Source organism: Trichomycterus rosablanca, chromosome 15 (assembly GCF_030014385.1).
Source record: "Trichomycterus rosablanca isolate fTriRos1 chromosome 15, fTriRos1.hap1, whole genome shotgun sequence".
Taxonomy (NCBI): Eukaryota; Metazoa; Chordata; class Actinopteri; order Siluriformes; family Trichomycteridae; genus Trichomycterus; species Trichomycterus rosablanca.
Window position 1 is genome coordinate 21,339,752 of NC_086002.1, and position 19,841 is coordinate 21,359,592.

At 41.9% G+C, this 19,841-nt stretch overlaps 2 protein-coding genes across 2 annotated transcripts in view; one reads left to right on the top strand and one right to left on the bottom strand.

The window, feature by feature from the left end:
• The window catches only part of LOC134328786 (uncharacterized), a 765,451-nt gene that overhangs the window by 489,684 nt on the left and 255,926 nt on the right, over positions 1-19,841 (top strand). The gene's annotated exons all lie outside the window — the stretch shown is intronic.
• Positions 15,706-19,841, bottom strand: part of LOC134328727 (zinc finger protein 345-like) — a 62,848-nt gene continuing 58,712 nt past the window's right edge. The window contains exon 5 of the mRNA XM_063009909.1: positions 15,706-17,221. Coding sequence (XP_062865979.1) covers positions 15,963-17,221 — 1,259 coding nt within the window. The 3' untranslated portion in view covers positions 15,706-15,962. The remainder of the gene's footprint in view (positions 17,222-19,841) is intronic.

The following is a 19,841-nucleotide window of genomic DNA, read 5'->3' on the forward strand; positions in this document are numbered from 1 at the left end:
GAACTGAGGGAAATGTTGATATTCTCAGTATAGCTGAACACAGAATTTCAGTTAGCGACCAATGCTAAGTGTAATAATTGATATATTAGCAACTTACCTGAGTGAAATGTTAATGTTTCCAACATATCTGAACACAGTATTTCAGTTAGTAGTCAATGCTAATTGTAATTACTGTCATATTAGAAATATGGAGAAGTATTTCACTAATGTACCAACATACCTGAGGTAAATGTTTATATTCTTGATGTAGCTGTATACAGAGTTTCAGTTAGCGTTTAACGCTAAGTGCTAAGTAGTAATTGATATTTTAGCAATATGGAGACTTCTTGTTTAAATGTACCAGACATCCCAAGTCTCCCGGAAGTTCCCGGAATCTCCCGCATATACATAGCGGCTTTCTGATACCCGCAAGATAAAATACCCGTCAGATAAAATCTCCTGGAATCTAGAATGAGTGGCCAAGAGCGCACACGCACGTGTAACAGTGTAAAAAGATGCTTATGTTTATGTGTATAGTTATGAAATTCTTGCAAATGAGTTTAGCGCCATCTTTTGGTCACATGCCGCCAGCACGTTTTTCTATATAACCAGTTGAATGCTGGGAGATCCACAGCAGATAGACGGAGCACTGCTGTGGGCTGGCTGGCTGGCTGATCATTCTTTGTAATATCTATGTGGTTGCTGAACTCATTGTAGGCAGATGAATAAAGAAACCCTTCATCCACCAACCAGTGTCATGTGATAAAGGACAGGACGAGACACTAAAGGTCACATTGGTGCCGTGACTCGTAACTTCATTCAAGAACTGGAGGTCGTCCTGTCATCACTTCAGGTGGAAGCCAAGCTCACAGCATTAAGTGGCCTGTCACGTACAGTTCTCTTCTATTTTTATTTGGGTGTTTGTTGTTACCATATTTGTCTTAAGTCAGAAAGATGTATTCTAGTCCTGGTAACCAGCCTATTTTAAATACACCAGCGCCATCTGTTGGTAGAGGGAAGGGAAAATTTACACCGATACCTTTTTCTGTTGGTAACTCTGTCAACCATATTGATGTACCTGATCTTGATGAAGTGCCTGTAGCAAGCAATGTTAGCATACCCTCTGCATCTCACCAAAGTAGTGTTCCACGTACTTTAGACCCTGTAACTGCATCCACACCAAACTTAATGCATGACTACTCCGGTTTGGTTGATAGCATGAGCAGCATAATACAGCAACTTGGTCAACAGTTAGCTGATAGCATAATAGCTCACATTCCAGCTCCTAGCCCAACAGCTTCTCATTCTGACAATGCACAAGTAGACTCTAGCCTTAAGTCTCAGTCCATGAACAGTCAGGTTATGGATCTGTCTCAGGTTCATTTAGTCACACCTAGGAAAATTAAAGAACCTCCAACCTTTAAAGGAGATGGCTCAGATGCTGTTTCTATACAAGAATGGGAGGATCTTATGAAAACCTTCATTAAAAGAACCAATATAAGTTTGGGGGAGCAGGCGGAAGAAATCATTGTGCACCTGCAGGGGAAAGCAAAAGATGTTGTAAGGTTTGGAATTCGTAACAGCAATCTTAACATTCAGAGTAACCCCGATGTAATTTATAGTGTCCTGAGGAAACACTTTAGCTGCACTAAGTATTCTTCCGTTCCTCTGGCTGACTTCTACACAACATTGCCTAAGGACAAGGAAAATCCCTTTGACTACTGGTTAAGACTGAACAAAGCTGCTGACACTGCCACAGAATGTCTGAGCGAACAGGGTAAGACACTAGATAACCCAACATTAGAAGTGACGCGCATGTTTATCAGAAACTGCCCAAGCAAAGACTTAGCCCTTACTTTTAGATCCAAGCCCATTGATAAGTGGTCAGCAGAAGAAGTACAGGAAGTGTTGAATGAATATCATGCCGAAACTAGCTTTTCAGCTGCTGCACCTGTGTTCACTGGAGGGAAGGTGAGCGTTGCTGTAAACAAGGTAGAGGTGGGTCCTAACCCAGTCAATAATTCAAGTGATCAGATTTCACAACAGACGCCAAGCCCAGACCATGCCAGTTTAACTCGTGTTGTGGAGATGCTGGAAAAGATTTTGCTTCGTGGCACTGACGTACAGTCTGGCTTTCGGAGAGGAAATGCCTACAAGCTACCGAGACTTGAAGGCTTTGACAAAACACCTTGTTCAATTTGCAATTATGCCACTCACTCTGCCCTTTCTCACTGCCGTGAAAAGAAACTGTGTTTCCAGTGTCATTCAGCTGGCCATGCATGCCGCAACTGCCCAGTGAAGACAAGCGTTATCCCTCAGCATCAGGAAAACGAACCAGTCTGCACTTCAGGGAGGGCAGCGCAGACAAGCATGATGAGCCTCCCAATGAAAACACAGGATCTGTTGAGTATCACGATTGTGATTCGCTTTCTGAATTAAGCAGTACTAGTTTAGCTTCATCCAAAATTGTCATTTTCCTTGGTTCTCAGAAAATCGCTACAGCTGATAGCTTGTTCTACACACAGGTGACTCTGCACAATGGTCCCAATTTCAGAGCTATGATAGACAGTGGATCAATGGCCTGCACCTTAAGTGAAGCTGCTGAGGCAAGCCTTTTATTACATTGTCAAGTCAAGTCAACTTTATTTATATAGCGCTTTTTACAATATACATTGTCTCAAAGCAACTTTACAAAATCCAGGACCAACAGATACAAAAACCCCTGTTGAGCAAGCCGAGGGCGACTGTGGCAAGGAAAAACTCCCTGAAAATTACAGGAAGAAACCTTGAGAGGAACCAGACTCAGCAGGGCCCATCCTTCTTGGGTGGCCTGGAGGATACTTTAAATAAATACACGATTTACACAAATCATACAAACACAGAATTAAATGATCTAAAAATCATAACTGGTAATAAATAGATAAATAAACAATTAAATAATAATAGAGTTGTTATCCGCTCTAGTCTTCAATAAAGTCTGTAGTGATTTCTTGTCGTTGCAATTACTCCAGACCCGTCACATCTGACAGGAGCAGCATCGTTGTCCCGGCAGTCTCGACTTTAATCCTTAACCTCGGCGGGTAAACAGGTTTCCATCAGAATGCCCTCCTGACATTCTGACATTCTGACATCAACATTGTCCTGACATTATCAAGCAAGTTTCTGAGGATATTGTCATTGTTGGCTGTGGGGGTCACCATGTAACTCCTAAGGGCTTGTATGATCTTGATGTTACTGTCTATGGGTGTAGAATGGTTATTCCTGCACTAGTTGTACCAGGCCAAACAGAGCAGATGATCTTGGGCAGCAATGCAATCAAGCACCTGTTAACGTCCTTGAAAGACACTGATAGTTATTGGAAGTTAATGTCCTTACCATGCAGTGATCAGAATGATGAGCTCTGTCAATTCATGTCTCTGTTGTCCAATACAGAAAGATGGAGGTGTGGTCCTGTTCCTGATAAGGTGGGCACAATACAGGTTAAAAAATGTGTGACGCTTGAACCACAGAGTGAACATCTTGTCTGGGGCAGGTTACCTAATTCGTCTTCAATGTCTGCAGGCAGCACAGTAATTGTTGAACCTACTCAGTCGAAAGCCTAGCCTAAACACATCTTTGTTGGGAGGGTTGTTACACCTTTATGGGGTGATAGATGGGTGCCTGTCAAAGTAATCAATCCCACTAATCACGCCGTAGTTTTAAAGAGAAATGCAAAGATTGCTGATGTTTCCCCCTGTATTGCAGTGGAAGATTTATCCAGTCCCACTGAAGTCCACTGTGGCACGCAGTGCACGCAAAATGTACAGTTACAGCCCAGGTCAGAGGAGGACATGGCACATGTTTTAGAGACGCTGGGATTAATGGATCTGGACTTAAAATCATGTGAGGTGTCACTAGAGTGCAAGGACAAACTGCTTCGACTCATTAAGCAGTATGAATCAGTGTTTTCCAGACACAAAATGGACTGTGGTGAAGCCAAGGGCTTTGTACATCGCATTCACTTGTTTGATGATAAACCTTTCCGATTGCCATACCGACGCATTCCTCCGAGTCATTACGGAAAGCTGAGAACTGCTTTAAATGAAATGGAAGAAAGAGGTATTATACAAAAGTCACACAGTGAATATGCATCACCACTCGTTCTGGTGTGGAAGAAAAACGGTGATCTTAGAATTTGCACTGACTTTAGATGGCTTAATGCTAGAACAGTGAAGGACGCCCACCCACTACCTCATCAAGCAGATTCTTTAGCTGCACTTGGTGGGAACGCATTCTTCTCCACCATGGATCTCACATCAGGCTTTCATAACATTCCGCTACATGAGGACGACAGGAAGTATACTGCATTTTCATCTCCCTTTGGGCTGCATGAATATACTCGTCTTCCTCAAGGTCTGTGTAACAGTCCTGCTACGTTCATGCGTATGATGATGTCTATATTCAGTGATCAGAACTTTACAAGCCTGCTTTGTTACTTAGATGATCTTTTGGTGTTTGGTCCAACTAAAGAGACTGCACTTCAGAGGTTGCAGATGGTGTTCTCCCGTCTTGCAGAACACAACCTAAAACTTGCACCTAAAAAATGCTCCTTCCTTAGACAATCTGTGAGGTTTCTTGGCCACATCATATGTGAGGATGGTGTTCAAACAGACCCAGAGAAGGTTAAGGCCATTAATGACATCCAGGCAACTGACCTCATGGAAGCTGACATGAAAACACCATGTGCAAAGAAAATCAGGTCATTTTTAGGTATGGTCATGTATTATCAGCACTTTATTGAGAGATGCTCTGCAAAGGCCAAGCCCCTTTTCAAGCTCACTGCTGAACCAGGCAAACATAACTCTGGGAAGGGAGGACGAAATGCACCTAAGAAGGCAGGACACATCAAATTGTCTCCTTCTGATTGGTCTACAGCAGAGGTCACTAACAGGCGGACTGCGGTCCGGATCCGGACCCAGAAGCTGTCCCATACGGACCCGGACCTACAGCCAAAACAGAAAGTTATTATTTGAAACCTGACGGAGCGCTTCTATTTTAACCGGCGCAGCTTTTGTAGTCTTTACGGTAGCGGTTTAGCGGATGAGAAAACGCACAGACCAATCACGTGACACCCCTCAGCCAATCAAGTCTGTGCATTCCAGCCGGTAAACACTGCGACTCTACAGTGCAGACAGATGAGAGAGTTAGAGGCGAGTTACATGTGGAAAGACGGTGGAAAGAAAAAGAAAGATAGCGAACGTAGAAAAAACGAAGGGAGAGATACAGACGACTGTGCAGGAGAAAGTTGAGAAAAAGACGAGTGAGACAGAAGACAAATGGCGCTCTCCAAAAAAGAAACGTGTACAGCAAAAATACAGCATTTAATCCGTGATGGAGAGACTCATTTCTGTTCTTACTTCCCACTGGAGCACAATTTATTTTTATTTTCTCTTAATTTGATAAGAGAAAGGTTTGATAAGATGGGGCGGCCCGGGTCCTCTCTGTGTGGAGTTTGCATGTTCTCCCCGTGTTCGCGTGGGTTTACTCCAGGTGCTCCGGTTTCCTCCCACAGTACAAAGACGTGCAAGTGAGGTGAATTGGAGACACTAAATTGTCCATGACTGTATTCGATATAAACTTGTGACCTGATGAACCTTGTGTAATGAGTAAATACTGTTCCTGTCATGATGTAACCAAAGTGTAAAACATGACGTTAAAATCCTAATAAACAAACAGACATCTGATTTGACAGTCAGTTATTGATTACATGCAGATGTTGATACAACTACTAGGCTATTTATATATAATATACATCAATATATATGTTATATATACTGTATATATATATATATATATATATATATATATATACAGTATATATATATAGTTAAACATTCCGGACCTTTGCTTTAAGAAATTTTCTCTAACTGGACCTCTTTACATTTTAGTTGAATACCCCTGGTCTACAGAATGTCAAGAGGCATTCGAGTCTCTGAAACTTGACATCGTGACAAGTGTCACTCTGGCCCATCCTAACTTCAATGAGCCTTTCATTTTGGCTGTGGACGCTTCATTTGATGGAATCGGAGCTGTCCTCTCTCAAATGTCACCTGGTGCAAAAATAGCTAGACCCGTGGCTTTTGTGAGTAAAACACTGTCCAGATCTCAGATTAACTACCCTGCACATAGGCTTGAATTTCTTGCGCTAAAATGGGCGATTTGTGACAAATTTAGCCATTGGCTAAAAGGCAGACACTTCATAGTTTGGACTGACAACAACCCCTTAACATATATTCTGACCAAACCTCGACTTGACGCATGTGAACAATGGTGGATATCTAAGCTTGCTTCCTACAGCTTTGACCTGAAGTACATACCTAGTCCCAAGAATGTTGTTGCTGATGCCTTAGATCGGGAGCCATTTGTTCAGTCGTGCGTCAGTCATCGCCTGGTATCAGAGCCCTATACTGCTCTTCTCAACCAAGTTAATGGTGTGAGTGGTGGAACTGTCCAAGACGCCTTCAGGTTCTCCAACAACTGTCAAGTGGTTCAGAACTCAAGTGATAATTCAGCTGAAGGGATGGTGGATGAACCTACACTGCCTGTTGCAGAGGGCTCAATAGCAGCAGGTGAGATTGATGCCTTGTTCAGTGCACAGTGTACTGGTGGTGTGAGTCAAATGATTGGAACAGGCCCAAATGTTCCTACACTTCAGAAGGAAGATCCGAGCACTACTCTTCCACAAAGCCGACTGCTCACTATGCAAGAGCAAGATGGCGCTATAGGCAGAGCCATGTTTTACGGGCAGAGACACAAGCGTCCCACCAAGCGTGAGCGAGCTGCTGAGCCTCGTAGTGCCATCAAGCTTCTTAGACATTGGAAGAAATTTACCATTAGGAATGGTATGTTGTATAAGACAAGAAAAGACCATCGCACAAACAAGAAGCTTTTCCTGTTTGTAGTCCCTGACTCTTTGAAACAAGAGGTTCTACGTGGCCTACATGATGCAGCGGGTCACCAAGGTCAGTCTCGCACACTGTCCCTAGCCAGGCAAAGATTTTTTTGGAGTGGCATGGAGCGTGATGTTATGAACCATGTTAAGTCCTGTGACCGATGCATTGTGGGAAAGACACCAGAACCACATGCTTGTGCTCCACTCACAAACATCACTACCACTGAGCCAGTGGAACTAGTCTGCATAGACTTTTGGACTGCAGAGCAAGGTAATAAGTCTGTGGATGTGCTTGTCGTTACAGATCACTTTTCCAAGATGGCACACGCTTTTCCTTGCAAGAACCAATCTGCTAAACAAGTTGCACGGCGTCTTTGGAATGACTTCTTTCTCGTTTATGGTTTTCCAAAGCGCATTCATTCTGACCAAGGTGCCAATTTCGAAAGCAAACTCATAAAAGAACTACTTGAGATGGCTGGAGTTCAAAAGTCACACACAACGCCTTATCATCCTATGGGGAATGGCATTACAGAAAGATTTAACAGGACACTTGGCAATATGATCAGGTCTTTGCCTTCACAGTCCAAAGCAAAGTGGCCCAACATGCTGAATCTTTTGACTTTCTGTTACAACTGCACAGAACACGAAACCACTGGGTTTGCGCCATTCTATCTTATGTTTGGGAGGATTCCTAGACTTCCCATTGACGTCATGTTTCAGCATGCCGTTGACAGCAATGGTGACATAGTCAGTCATCTTGAGTTTGTGACTCATCTAAAGAGAGACTTGCATGAGGCAGCTCAAATTGTGCAAAAGAACACCGTCAAAGAGCAGACACGTCATGCTAAGCTGTATGACAAGAAGGTGAAAGGTTCTCCCTTGGCAGTTGGGGATAGAGTGCTTCTTGCCAACAGAGGTGAAAGAGGGAAGCGTAAGATTGCAGACAAATGGGAGTCAACCCCATATGAAGTCATGTCTGTGAGACCAGCCATCAATGTCTACAGAGTTAGAGATTCTCTGACAGGCAAAGAAAAGGTTGTACACAGGAACCTTATGCTACCTGTTAATTTCTTACCTCTGGATGGTAATGTAGATGCGCAGTCTGATGATAAGACTTCCATTAATGAACAAGATGCTGCTGTGCCTAATGAGGTAGAAGGAAGCGGTGATCGTACAATGTCATGGCTCATGCAATGTGATGATGATGGTGAATCACATGTGAATGATGACACAGAGCGTCAGTGCTTACCAGACCAACTCGATGAAGCACCTGACACAGCGTCTTCCTTTGACTCTTCACTTAGTATTTCTAACCAGTCAGCTAGCAGTCATCATAGTGTTGACAATGTTAACAACTCGCCTCAGTCATCCCTTGTTTCTCTTGATCACGTTCAGTCACATTCAGACACATCACACTCTCAGGAACTTGTGATCTGCACACAGCCTACTACAGCTTGCACTAGGGTTGGTAGAATCGTTAGACCTCCCAATCGTCTTATTTGTGAGATTTTTAGCTTTGCATAGCTCGAATTCTACTGTCAGTACTTTGTTTACTTTTACAGTACTTTGTTTACTTTTCTGAAGGATGTACTTTCAGTATATATCAGTATATATCTCCGGTTTTGGGTACGCTGTGCGCTTGTGTTGCTGATGCTCCATTTTCGGTTTCTCATAGCTGGATTTTCTTTTCTTTTTTTCTTTTTTTCACTCTTTTTCGGATATTTCTCAGTTTTTTTTGCTGTTTTTCATGTAGCTTGGTACTTAACGGCGATACCGCTGTGATACCGCTGCCGCTACTGTTTGTTTACGTGGGCATGCTGCTATTTCGTGCGGCTGAAGTAGCGGCTGAAGTAGCAGTTCTACCAGTTTTACCAGCTATAGCCCTTTTATTTTTCATCTCTGCTGCAACTGACATCATCTGATGACCACTGCTACCTGCTGAGTAGCCAGCTGCTGCGCTTCCTCTCAGTTAACCTCGCCGGTGACTGTGCTTGGCTGTCTGGCTGCGAGCCTTCTCCTAGGACGTCCTGCATAAGCCTCAACTGTGGTGAGTGGGTCATCTCTCGTTCACTCGTTTGTGTGCTGTCAGCTTTCCCTCAGTTATATCGCTAGCTGAGCGACTGTTTGATTGTATGTGGGTACTTGCCACTAGGTCGGCTAACGTAGTTTTTCCAGATTTTGCCATCAGCTACTTTCACCTGTGTAGTGTGACTGTGAGGTTGTGCTGCTGCTGCAAACTCTTTTTTGCTTAATTTCTGTTTTGAACTGTTATTTTGGCTACTGACCTTTCATATATGGTGCATTATGCCATCTGCTGGCTTTATGCTCTTCGCCATCTCCGTTTTTTCATTGTTTGGTCACTCCATTGCAATTCTTGGAATCCCAGACTGCAATAACTACGCTGCTTCCTCCGATGGCTACTTCCATGTTTATTCTTCAACTGAACTTCTTCACCTACGATCCTGCTATCACCTTGATTCTGCAACTTATAGCTTCTGCCGTAGTATTGGAATTCTACGGCGCCCACGCTATATTCATCGCGGCCGTAGGAGGCATCACTCTCAACGTGCGACCCTGTTTCACAGCTATCAATCTTCTGTCTCGGCTATTCCAGTCATCTGGTCTACGGTTCGCCGGCCTAAGAAGAGCTCCAAGTGGTCATCGCAGCGTGCGGCTCCGAGGGTCCTTCGCGAGTTTCCTCGATCTGCCACATCCTCGTCACCGCATATACCCTCCCAGTCCACAACATCCCAAAATAGACTGTTTACCCTCGCACTTTTCAACTGTCGATCACTTTCGGACAAAGCTGCCTTAATCTGTGATCGCATTGCTCATTACCATGTTGATCTCCTGTTCCTCACCGAGACTTGGCAATTGCCAGACGAATACTTTCATCTGAACATTGCTACACCATCTGGTTTTAGACATTTCTCGTCACCAAGATTAACTGGTAGGGGGGGAGGTCTAGCTGTGTTTTTTCCTAACAGTGTCAATGTAAGGCTATGCGAGTCCCAGTTGGTCTCGTCTTTCGAGTACATGATCGTTAAGATCCTCGGTCGTATCACAACATATATAGTATTGGTATACCGTCCTCCCAAGAACTCTATCTCTGTATTTATGTCTGAGCTGGCTGAAGTTCTAAATTTCATCAGTGCAACCTCTACTTCCATAGTCCTGTTGGGTGACTTTAACATCCATCTCGACGTTAACTCTTCCCCCGCTGCAGACTTTTTGTCACTGTTGAATTGTTTTGATCTCCAGCAGTATGTAACTTTTCCAACACATAAACAAGGCCACATTTTAGATCTCATATGTGCAACTGGCAATGTTGTCAGTAATGTGTCTGGTCATATTACTGGTGTCTCTGACCATCTTTTTATTACTTTCTGTCTCTCTCTTCCTATTACCAAATCCTCTCCGAAGACATTAATTTCCTATCGAAATTATTCTGCTATCAGTCCTCAATCCCTCATGGCTACTCTGGAACACTCAAACTTTACCAGTATTACTTCTGTAGGCTTACTGGTGGAGGCTGTCTCACTTTACCATCAATCGATCGCATCTGCCATTGAGGTCCTAGCTCCGGTGAAAACCAGGTATGTTCCACGGTCCCACTCCTCTCCCTGGTTCTCCCCGGAACTACGTGTATTAAAAACTACTGGTAGACGGTTAGAGCGTCTATACAGGAAAACCAGGTCATCCGTGCATTCCATTGCTTTTTCTGCTCACCTAGACAAATATAAAGCGGCACTTAATGCTGCTCGAACTACTTACCTTACTGATAAATTTAAGATAGCAGGACAAGACCCCTCTCACTTATTTTCTACTGTCAAGAGGCTACTGCATCCCCCATCTGACTCTTCTCCCGCTTCACGGGAGCTTTGTAATTCTTTTTTGACATTTTTTGAGGATAAGGTCTCTACTATTTATAATACTTTATCAAATTCTACAAATCAAACTCCGTTTACTGTTCCTTCACTCTCTTCTCCTAGTTCTCTGTCATCTTTCACTGCTGTCGATTCTTCTGCTATTTTAAAGATCTTGGCCGCTTCAAAGCCCACTACCTCATTTCTTGACCCCGCTCCTACTTATCTTCTGAAATCCTGTGACTCGCTCTTAGCTGCTCCTATCTGTCATCTTGTCAATCTCTCACTCTCTTCTGGTTCTGTCCCTTCTGATCTTAAAACTGCCGCTGTCACTCCCATCCTAAAGAAACCGGGTCTGGACAGATCTGTGTTAAACAACTTCAGACCAATCTCGAATCCTCCATTCCTTTCTAAGGTTCTCGAAAAAGTCGTAGCTTCTCAGCTTCTTGACTTTATGAGCACAAATAATCTGTTTGAAACTTTCCAGTCAGGTTTTCGTTCCCAACACAGTTCTGAGACTGCTCTACTCTATGTGCTGAACGATCTAATACGTTCCTCGGACTCTGGTTTTGTCTCGTCTCTTCTTCTTCTAGATCTCTCTGCTGCCTTCGATACGGTTAACCACAACATCCTTCTGTCTCGTCTGTCTGATATTGGGATTTCTGGCATTGTACTCTCCTGGTTCAAATCCTATCTATCTGACAGGCATTTTTTCATTCGCTTGGATAATCATGTTTCCGACACTGCTTTGGTGAAACAAGGGGTACCGCAAGGCTCTGTACTGGGGCCTCTTCTTTTCATTATTTATATCATTCCACTTGGTTCCATCATACGCAGACATGGTCTTAACTTTCACTGCTACGCAGACGATACCCAACTCTACCTTGCCTTCAAACCATCCATCTCTTTTCCTCCCGCCTCGCTCACCTTGTGTATCCAGGAACTTCAATCCTGGCTGCATTCAAATTTCTTGCTGCTTAATCCCCTTAAGACTGAGCTTCTTTACGTGGGCACTAAAACTTCACTTTCCTCTTTCACAAACTCTCCCCTCCTCATTGGGAATGTTTCCATCACACCTTCCAGCTGTGTACGCAATCTTGGTGTTCTGTTTGACCCTCTGCTTTCATTCGGTCCTCATGTGAAATCACTATCCAAATCAGCCTTCCTTCAGCTTCGCAATATTACTCGTCTCCGTCCATATCTTTCATTTGAGGTGGCGGAAACACTGATACACGCTTTTGTCACCAGCCGTTTGGACTACTGCAATTCTTTATTGCACGGACTTCCCGCCAAAACCCTCCGTCCCCTGCAAACCATACAAAATGCAGCTGCTCGGGTCCTGACATTTACCCGAAAGTTTGACCACATCACCCCTGTTTTGGAAGAACTACATTGGCTGCCAATTTCCATGCGCATTAAATATAAAATTCTGGTCATGACTTTTAAAGCACTTCATGGTCTCGCTCCCGCCTATCTTACTAAACTCCTCACACGCCACACACCATCACGCAGACTAAGGTCATCAGACAAAAATCAGCTCTCTGTTCCTAGATTTAGGATGTCCACTATGGGTGGCAGGTCCTTCAGCGTTGCCGCCCCAACACTCTGGAACTCTCTGCCCTCGACTCTTCGCTCTATTTCTTCTCTTTCTGCTTTCAAGTTTTAGTTCAAGAGGTGTATAGGGCATCTTTTGTGTCTGTGTTGAGTAAGGGGCTAGGTACCACTTCTTGCTCACACACTCCTTTAAGGAGAATTTTTCTAATTGACTTGCAAACAGATATGTTCCATAGTGTACACATTTTGTTGTATTTCTTTCTTTCGTCAGTTATGTCACGACAGTTTTTTTTCTCTCGCTTTGTCATAATGTTTCACCCATTTGCCAGAATTTCAGGCGGGTGTATGTAACAGTGTAAAAAGATGCTTATGTTTATGTGTATAGTTATGAAATTCTTGCAAATGAGTTTAGCGCCATCTTTTGGTCACATGCCGCCAGCACGTTTTTCTATATAACCAGTTGAATGCTGGGAGATCCACAGCAGATAGACGGAGCAGTGCTGTGGGCTGGCTGATCATTCTTTGTAATATCTATGTGGTTGCTGAACTCATTGCAGGCAGATGAATAAAGAAACCCTTCATCCACCAACCAGTGTCATGTGATAAAGGACAGGACGAGACACTAAAGGTCACACACGCACGCGTGCACTCAGGTGACACAGTCTTTTCCCGATCGTGTATTAAATCCGTTATCTGATATACAATCTAGCGCACTGTGTAGGGAACATAAATCAATTGTCTAATATACTGTCTAGTGCTCTAAGTAGGAAACATAAATCTATGACCGAATATACAATTTAGTGCACTATGTAGGGAACATAATTAATTATGTAATCCACTATCTAGTGCACTATGTAAGGAACACAAATCATCATCTAGTTATACTTTCTAGTGCACTATGTAGTGAAAATGGATTCGTTATCTAATACACTATCTAGTGCACTTTGTAGGGAACATAAATTCATATCTAAAATACTACATAGTGCACTATGTAGGGAACATAAATCCGTTATCTGATATACAATTTAGTGCACTATATAGGGAACCTAAATCCGTTAAATAATGCGCTACCTAAAACATTATGTAAAAAACATAAGTCTATTATCTAGTACACTATCTAGTGTAAGCACTAAGTAAGGAACATAAATTCTTTTCTAATATACAATCTAGTGCACTATGTAGGGAACATAAATCTATTATCTTGCACACGATCTAGTGCACTATGTAGTACACATTAATTTGACGCGAACAGTTAGCTTAGTAGCTCATTTAGCAGCTCCTAAAAGTTCTGTTATCACCCATATCCTTTGGTGTGTGCGAGAGGTTTTTTATGTTTTTTTGAGGAGGGGGGGGGGGGGGGGGGGGTTGTCTGATGTGCCAACATACCTGAGAAAAATGTTAATGTTTCCAATACATCTGAATATCAACAATACAATATCAATACAGAATATCAACAAACTACCAATGCTAAGTGTAATTAGCAATATAATTTCAATATGGAGACTTTTTAACGAATGTACCAACAGAACTGAGGAAAATTTTATATCCTTGTAATGACGTCATTGATCACGCAGTCATCCCATCTGCACTTTACTTTTATACACAAGCACGCTACAAAAGCGAATTCAGCTCACCTAAAGATGCACACATTGCAGCTCATTGTGAGAGAGAAAGGAGAAGGTCTGTTCAGACGCCATAAATAGGACTGTGAATGTAAGTGATTCTGGTGGTAAAGAATCCCAGTAGTCCTGGTGAACATTTTCACCCAGCTTGTAAATATTGTATATATGTTTGTAAATAGTATTGAGTAACTTGGAGCACCTGTAAATAGTGAAAGTAAACACGTCTGGTTGGAACAGAAGTCCCTTGTGCAGTGGTTTTCCTCGCTCCTGTCCTTGACAGCTATGACTATGCAGTTCACAACATCACAATCCTCAATGGAGCTGAACACAGAATTCCAGTAATCAATCAATGCTAAGTGTAAAAATTGATATATTATGATATCACTAGCTGTTCACCCCTTCCCCAGCGTGAACGTGAAGAATGCATTGTGTGAAATATATGGAGCTATATAGGAATAAAGTTCAACATGTAGATATTTTATTAACAAACAAGTAATAACAAGCAAAATACATAAATGACCATATGAAAACATCAGATTGTACCAAACTAATTGTACCAAGTTATATAAGCCTAACCATGAAAATGTGTGAAAAAAGTTATATAAGTAACATCTGCGGCAACATATAAAAAAAATAATAAATTTTAATACATTTATTGGCGCCTTTGAAAACACTCAAGGACACCTATAAATACAAAACATCTGTACATAATTAATGACAAAGATTAAGGGTAGGCTAGTTTAAAGAAGTACGTTTAAGGTATGTTTTGAAACTAGGGAATGAATCAATGGTGCGAATGTCAGGAGGGAGAGAGTTCCAGAGATGTGGGGCAGAGTAGCCCCAATAGTAGACAGACCAAAGGAGTAGATAATTGGACAGATGAAGATCTGAGTGTACAGCAAGGAGTGTAGACATGAAGAAGATCAGAGAGATATGGAGGTGCTAAATTATGGAGGAGCTTTGAATGTAAGGAGGAGGATTTTAAATATGATGTGATACTGGACAGGAAGCCAGTGAAGCTGCTTGAGAACTGGAGTAACATGTTGAGTGGAAGGTTCTAGAGATAATACGAGGGGCAGAATTCTGAACTAACTGAAGTTTATGTATAGCTTTATGAGGTAGACCAAAAAGGAGAGAGTTACAATAATCAATTCGGGATGTGACCAGGGCATGAACAAGAACAGCAGCACTTCTAGGAGAAAGGAATGGACGTAGATGATTTATGATACGTAAATGGAAATAAGCAGATCGTGTGATATTGTTAATATGTGCATGAAATGAAAGATTGTGAGTGGAAGAAGAGACGAGTTCTCTATCATCACTGAGAATTTGTTAGAATTAGAAATAGAATATTTAAAAAATAACAGAGGCCCCAGGACAGAGCCCTGAGGGACACATAACAGGAGATGACTGTGAATGAAAGTTTCTGAGTTGAACATACTGTACACGTCCAGAAATGTATGAAGAAAACCAATCAAGCACAGTAAGTAAGCATCACTAAGACCAATAAATGCTAGCTGATCCAATATCTTTTTTTTTCCAATTCACTTCCACTATTAGCTGATAGCATTCACTTACATCAGGCTCTAAACCTCCTGGTTCTACCCATTATTCACTCCACTACAGATAATCACATATTGTTTTTCAGTAATAGTTTAACCTAAAGATTTATACTTTTATTATTACTATTTTCTTTAATAATGTAATAAGTTAATAACTTAATAATTATGTAATTTTATGTTTTATGTGTTAAAAGTTCAATAAATATTTGAATGATTCAGAATATAGCGCTGTGAATTTGATTCCCTGAGTGAGAGAAATAATCGACCTAACAAACTGATCTGTTATAAATCTGGATTTCCTGGTAATTTCCCTAAAAACTGACAGTGGTGCCCTGTAATTAATTATTAGCTATTAATTTATTAATTTAGCTTGTTTGGTACAATCTGATATGTCACACTTGTGTCTAAACACTGATAAATGAGCAAAGCAGCTCCAACACTGACAGCATCATTTCTGTGAAATGTGAATGCACTGGTGTTTTTTAAGATATTCCTGTCTATTAAAGCTCTTCTTACACTCTGAGCACTGATATGGTTTTACTCCAGTGTGAATGCGCTGGTGTATTTTGAGAGTACTCTGTTGATTAAAACTCTTTCCACACTGTGAGCACTGATACAGTTTCTCTCCAGTGTGAATGTGCTGGTGTCCTTTGAGACCACTCTGGAACCTAAAGCTCTTTCCACACTGTGAGCATTGATACGGTTTCTCTCCAGTGTGAATGCACTGGTGTATTTTGAGATTACTTTGTGTAATAAAACTCTTTCCACACTGTGAGCACTGATACGGTTTCTCTCCAGTGTGAATGCGCTGGTGTTTTTTGAGATCACTCTGTTCAATAAAACTCTTCCCACACTGTGAGCACTGATACGGTTTCTCTCCAGTGTGAATGCGCTGGTGTGATTTGAGATGACTCCGATAATTAAAACTCTTTCCACACTGTGAGCACTGATACGGTTTCTCCCTAGTGTAAATGTGCTGGTGTTTTTTAAGTTGACTCTGACAATAAAAACTCTTTCCACACTGTGAGCACTGATATGGTTTCTCTTCAGTGTGAATGTGCTGGTGTCTTTTAAGTTGACTCTGACAATAAAAACTCTTTCCACACTGTGAGCACTGATACGGTTTCTCTCCAGTGTGAATGCGCTGGTGTTCTTTGAGAGCACACTGTGTATTAAAACTCTTCCCACACTGTGAGCACTGATATGGTTTCTCTCCAGCGTGAATGCGCTGGTGTTTTTTGAGATTACTCTGTTGATTAAAACTCTTTCCACACTGTGAGCACTGATACGGTTTCTCTCCAGTGTGAATGCGCTGGTGTATTTTGAGAGCACTTTGATGATTAAAACTCTTTCCACACTGTGAGCACTGATACGGTTTCTCTCCAGTGTGAATGCGCTGGTGTATTTTAAGTTGACTCTGACAATTAAAACTCTTTCCACACTGTGAGCACTGAAATGGTTTCTCTTCAGTGTGAATGTGCTGGTGTCTTTTGAGTTGACTCTGACAATAAAAACTCTTTCCACACTGTGAGCACTGAAATGGTTTCACTCCAGTGTGAATGTGCTGGTGTTTTTTCAGATCATTTTGTTTATTAAAACGCTTTCCACACTCTGAGCACTGATATGGTTTCTCTCCAGTGTGAATGCGCTGGTGTCTTTTAAGAGCACCCCGGGTACTGAAGCTCTTCCCACACTGTGAGCAGACGTTTCCTTCTTCCTGTGTGGGACTGAGAGACGTGTTAATGCTGACAGTACCAGAGGACGTTTGCTGATTACTGGAGCTTCTGGTGGGCGTCAGATCCTCATGTTCAGTCTTAATCTTCACCAGAGTCTCATATTTAACATGGTTGCAGCTCTTGATGTGATTGTGGAGGTGATTTTGGGTTGTAGAGGAACGTGGACACGAGGAGCAGCAGAAATCCTGGTTCAGTTCTGAAGCAGAAAATAATCAAATACATTTATAACATTATAAATAATAAAATACATTTATAACATTATAAATAATCAAATACATTTATAACATAAATAATCAAATACATTTATAACATTATAAATCATCAAATACATTTATAACATTATAAATCATCAAATACATTTATAACATTATAAATAATCAAATACATTTATAACATTATAAATCATCAAATACATTTATAACATTATAAATAATAAAGATTGTTAGTAAATGTTAAACTGAGATCTGATGCTAAAGTCCTGTAACGTGATTCATCCTGTATTCATCATTTCCTGCTCACACTGATCTGCATGAGCACAATACAAGCTTTCACTGTATGATGCTTCATCCCAGCTGCCTCTGATTCTATTCAATCAAAATCTTATTTTACTCAAGATAAAAAATATCTTACTGAGTTCATCTTCATCTTCAGCTTCTTCCTTCTTCACAGATTTCATCTGGAAACCTCCACACTGTTGGTCCACTGGGGTGAGGTGTTCCTCAGGGATCGAGGTTCCTTCACCTGAAATTTCTTTGTTTTGTGAAGAAAAAAATAAGGTTGTTATTGTTGGTAGTAACGACCAACTTCTTCATTAAGCATTTAAGTTAGATCTAACAGACACGTACTTCTATACTATCTGTCAAAAAAGACGACCTATAAACCTTTGTTCACACAGGGTTTCAGCAGATTTAATAATAATATTAACAATACAACCCCAAATAAAAAAAAACTTGGAACAGTATGGAAAACAATAAAACACAGAGTTTCTTACACTGTCTTTGACTTTTATTTGATGTCAGACAGGATGCAGCTGAGATATTTCATCTTTTATCTGCTCAACTTCATTTCATTTATTAATAAACATCCATTCCTGCATTTCAGGTCTGAAACACAGTCCAAAAAAGGTTGAGACTGTTCTCTATTGGGGACAGGTCAGGACTGCAGGCAGGCCAGTCCAGTACCCGCACCCTCTTATTCCTCAGCCACGCCTTTGTAATGTGTGCAGCAGGTGGATTTGCATCGTCTTGTTAAAAAATGTTGGACATCCCTGGAAAAGACGACGTCTTGAAGGCAGCACATGTTGCTGATAACAGTCTGGATTCTTATCGTCTTTGGTCCAGATCACACACTGTCCATTTTTCCATAAAAAGACCTGAAATGCTGATGGACATTCATTTATACCGCTTTAAGTGTTGGTTTGGACCGTCCATTCGAATTCAACCAGCTACTTCCAGAGGTGAGCAGAACACCGCGTCCAAGCGAGCTGATAAAAATCTGAACCCTGACACAGAAGAGGATCATGGACTGCAGCTAAACCACAGCGTGGTGGAACTGATGAAGAGCTTCTGTGGTGGTGTTTGCCTTTATGTAAACAAAACCTGCTGCATGGACTCTGTCATAGTTAATACCTACTGCTCTGCTGACCTGGAATACCTGGTTATAACGTGTAGACCCTTTATAACCAGGTATTATAACCACCAGAGGTTTCCTGCATTGTTACTGCTGCAGTTTATATCCCTCCAGATGCTAATGCTAATGCAGCTATAAAAGACCTTTGTGAACCCAGATGGAGTCTTTATTGTTTCTGGGGACTTTAATCACTGCAGTTTAAGATCTGGATTCCAAAGTTTCATCAGAAGGGGACTCAAAATTTTGGACCAAGTTTACACAAATGTTGCTGATGCCTACAAAGCTACCCCCCTCCCCCACCCGGGTCAGTCTGATCACCTGTCTTTGTTCCTGCTCCCCAAGTACACCCCAGTCATCAGACGTCTGATACCCACAATAAGGACAGTTAAGATCTGGACAGAAGCTGCAGACTCATCTCTCCAGGACCATCAGCACAAACAATCATGTATATATTAAATATATCAGCTTATATACTCGACTTTATTTATTCTCATTCATTACCCAATCATTCAGCCACTTGTATTCACCTGGCATTACTCTGTAATTATATACTAGTCTACACACTGTACAGTTGTCACACTGCTAGCCTCGGTGTGCTCATATGTGCCACGCCCCTCTTCTCTGTGTGCACACTCACTCCCCTGCCATGCCTCACAGGTGATTGGCTCCCTGAGCTAATCAGCCCCAGCTGCTCCTCATCAAGGAGCATTTATAAGGAGAGCTGGGGCAATGGGCAGGTTGGAGACTATTGCATGGTAACTCTGTCTGTTTGCTCCTGGTAACTCTGTCTGTTTGCTCCTGGTAACTCTGTCTGTTTGCTCCTGGTAACTCTGTCTGTTTGCTCCTGGTAACTCTGTCTGTTTGCTCCTGGTAACTCTGTCTGTTTGCTCCTGGTAACTCTGTCTGTTTGCTCCTGGTAACTCTGTCTGTTTGCTCCTGGTAACTCTGTCTGTTTGCCCCTG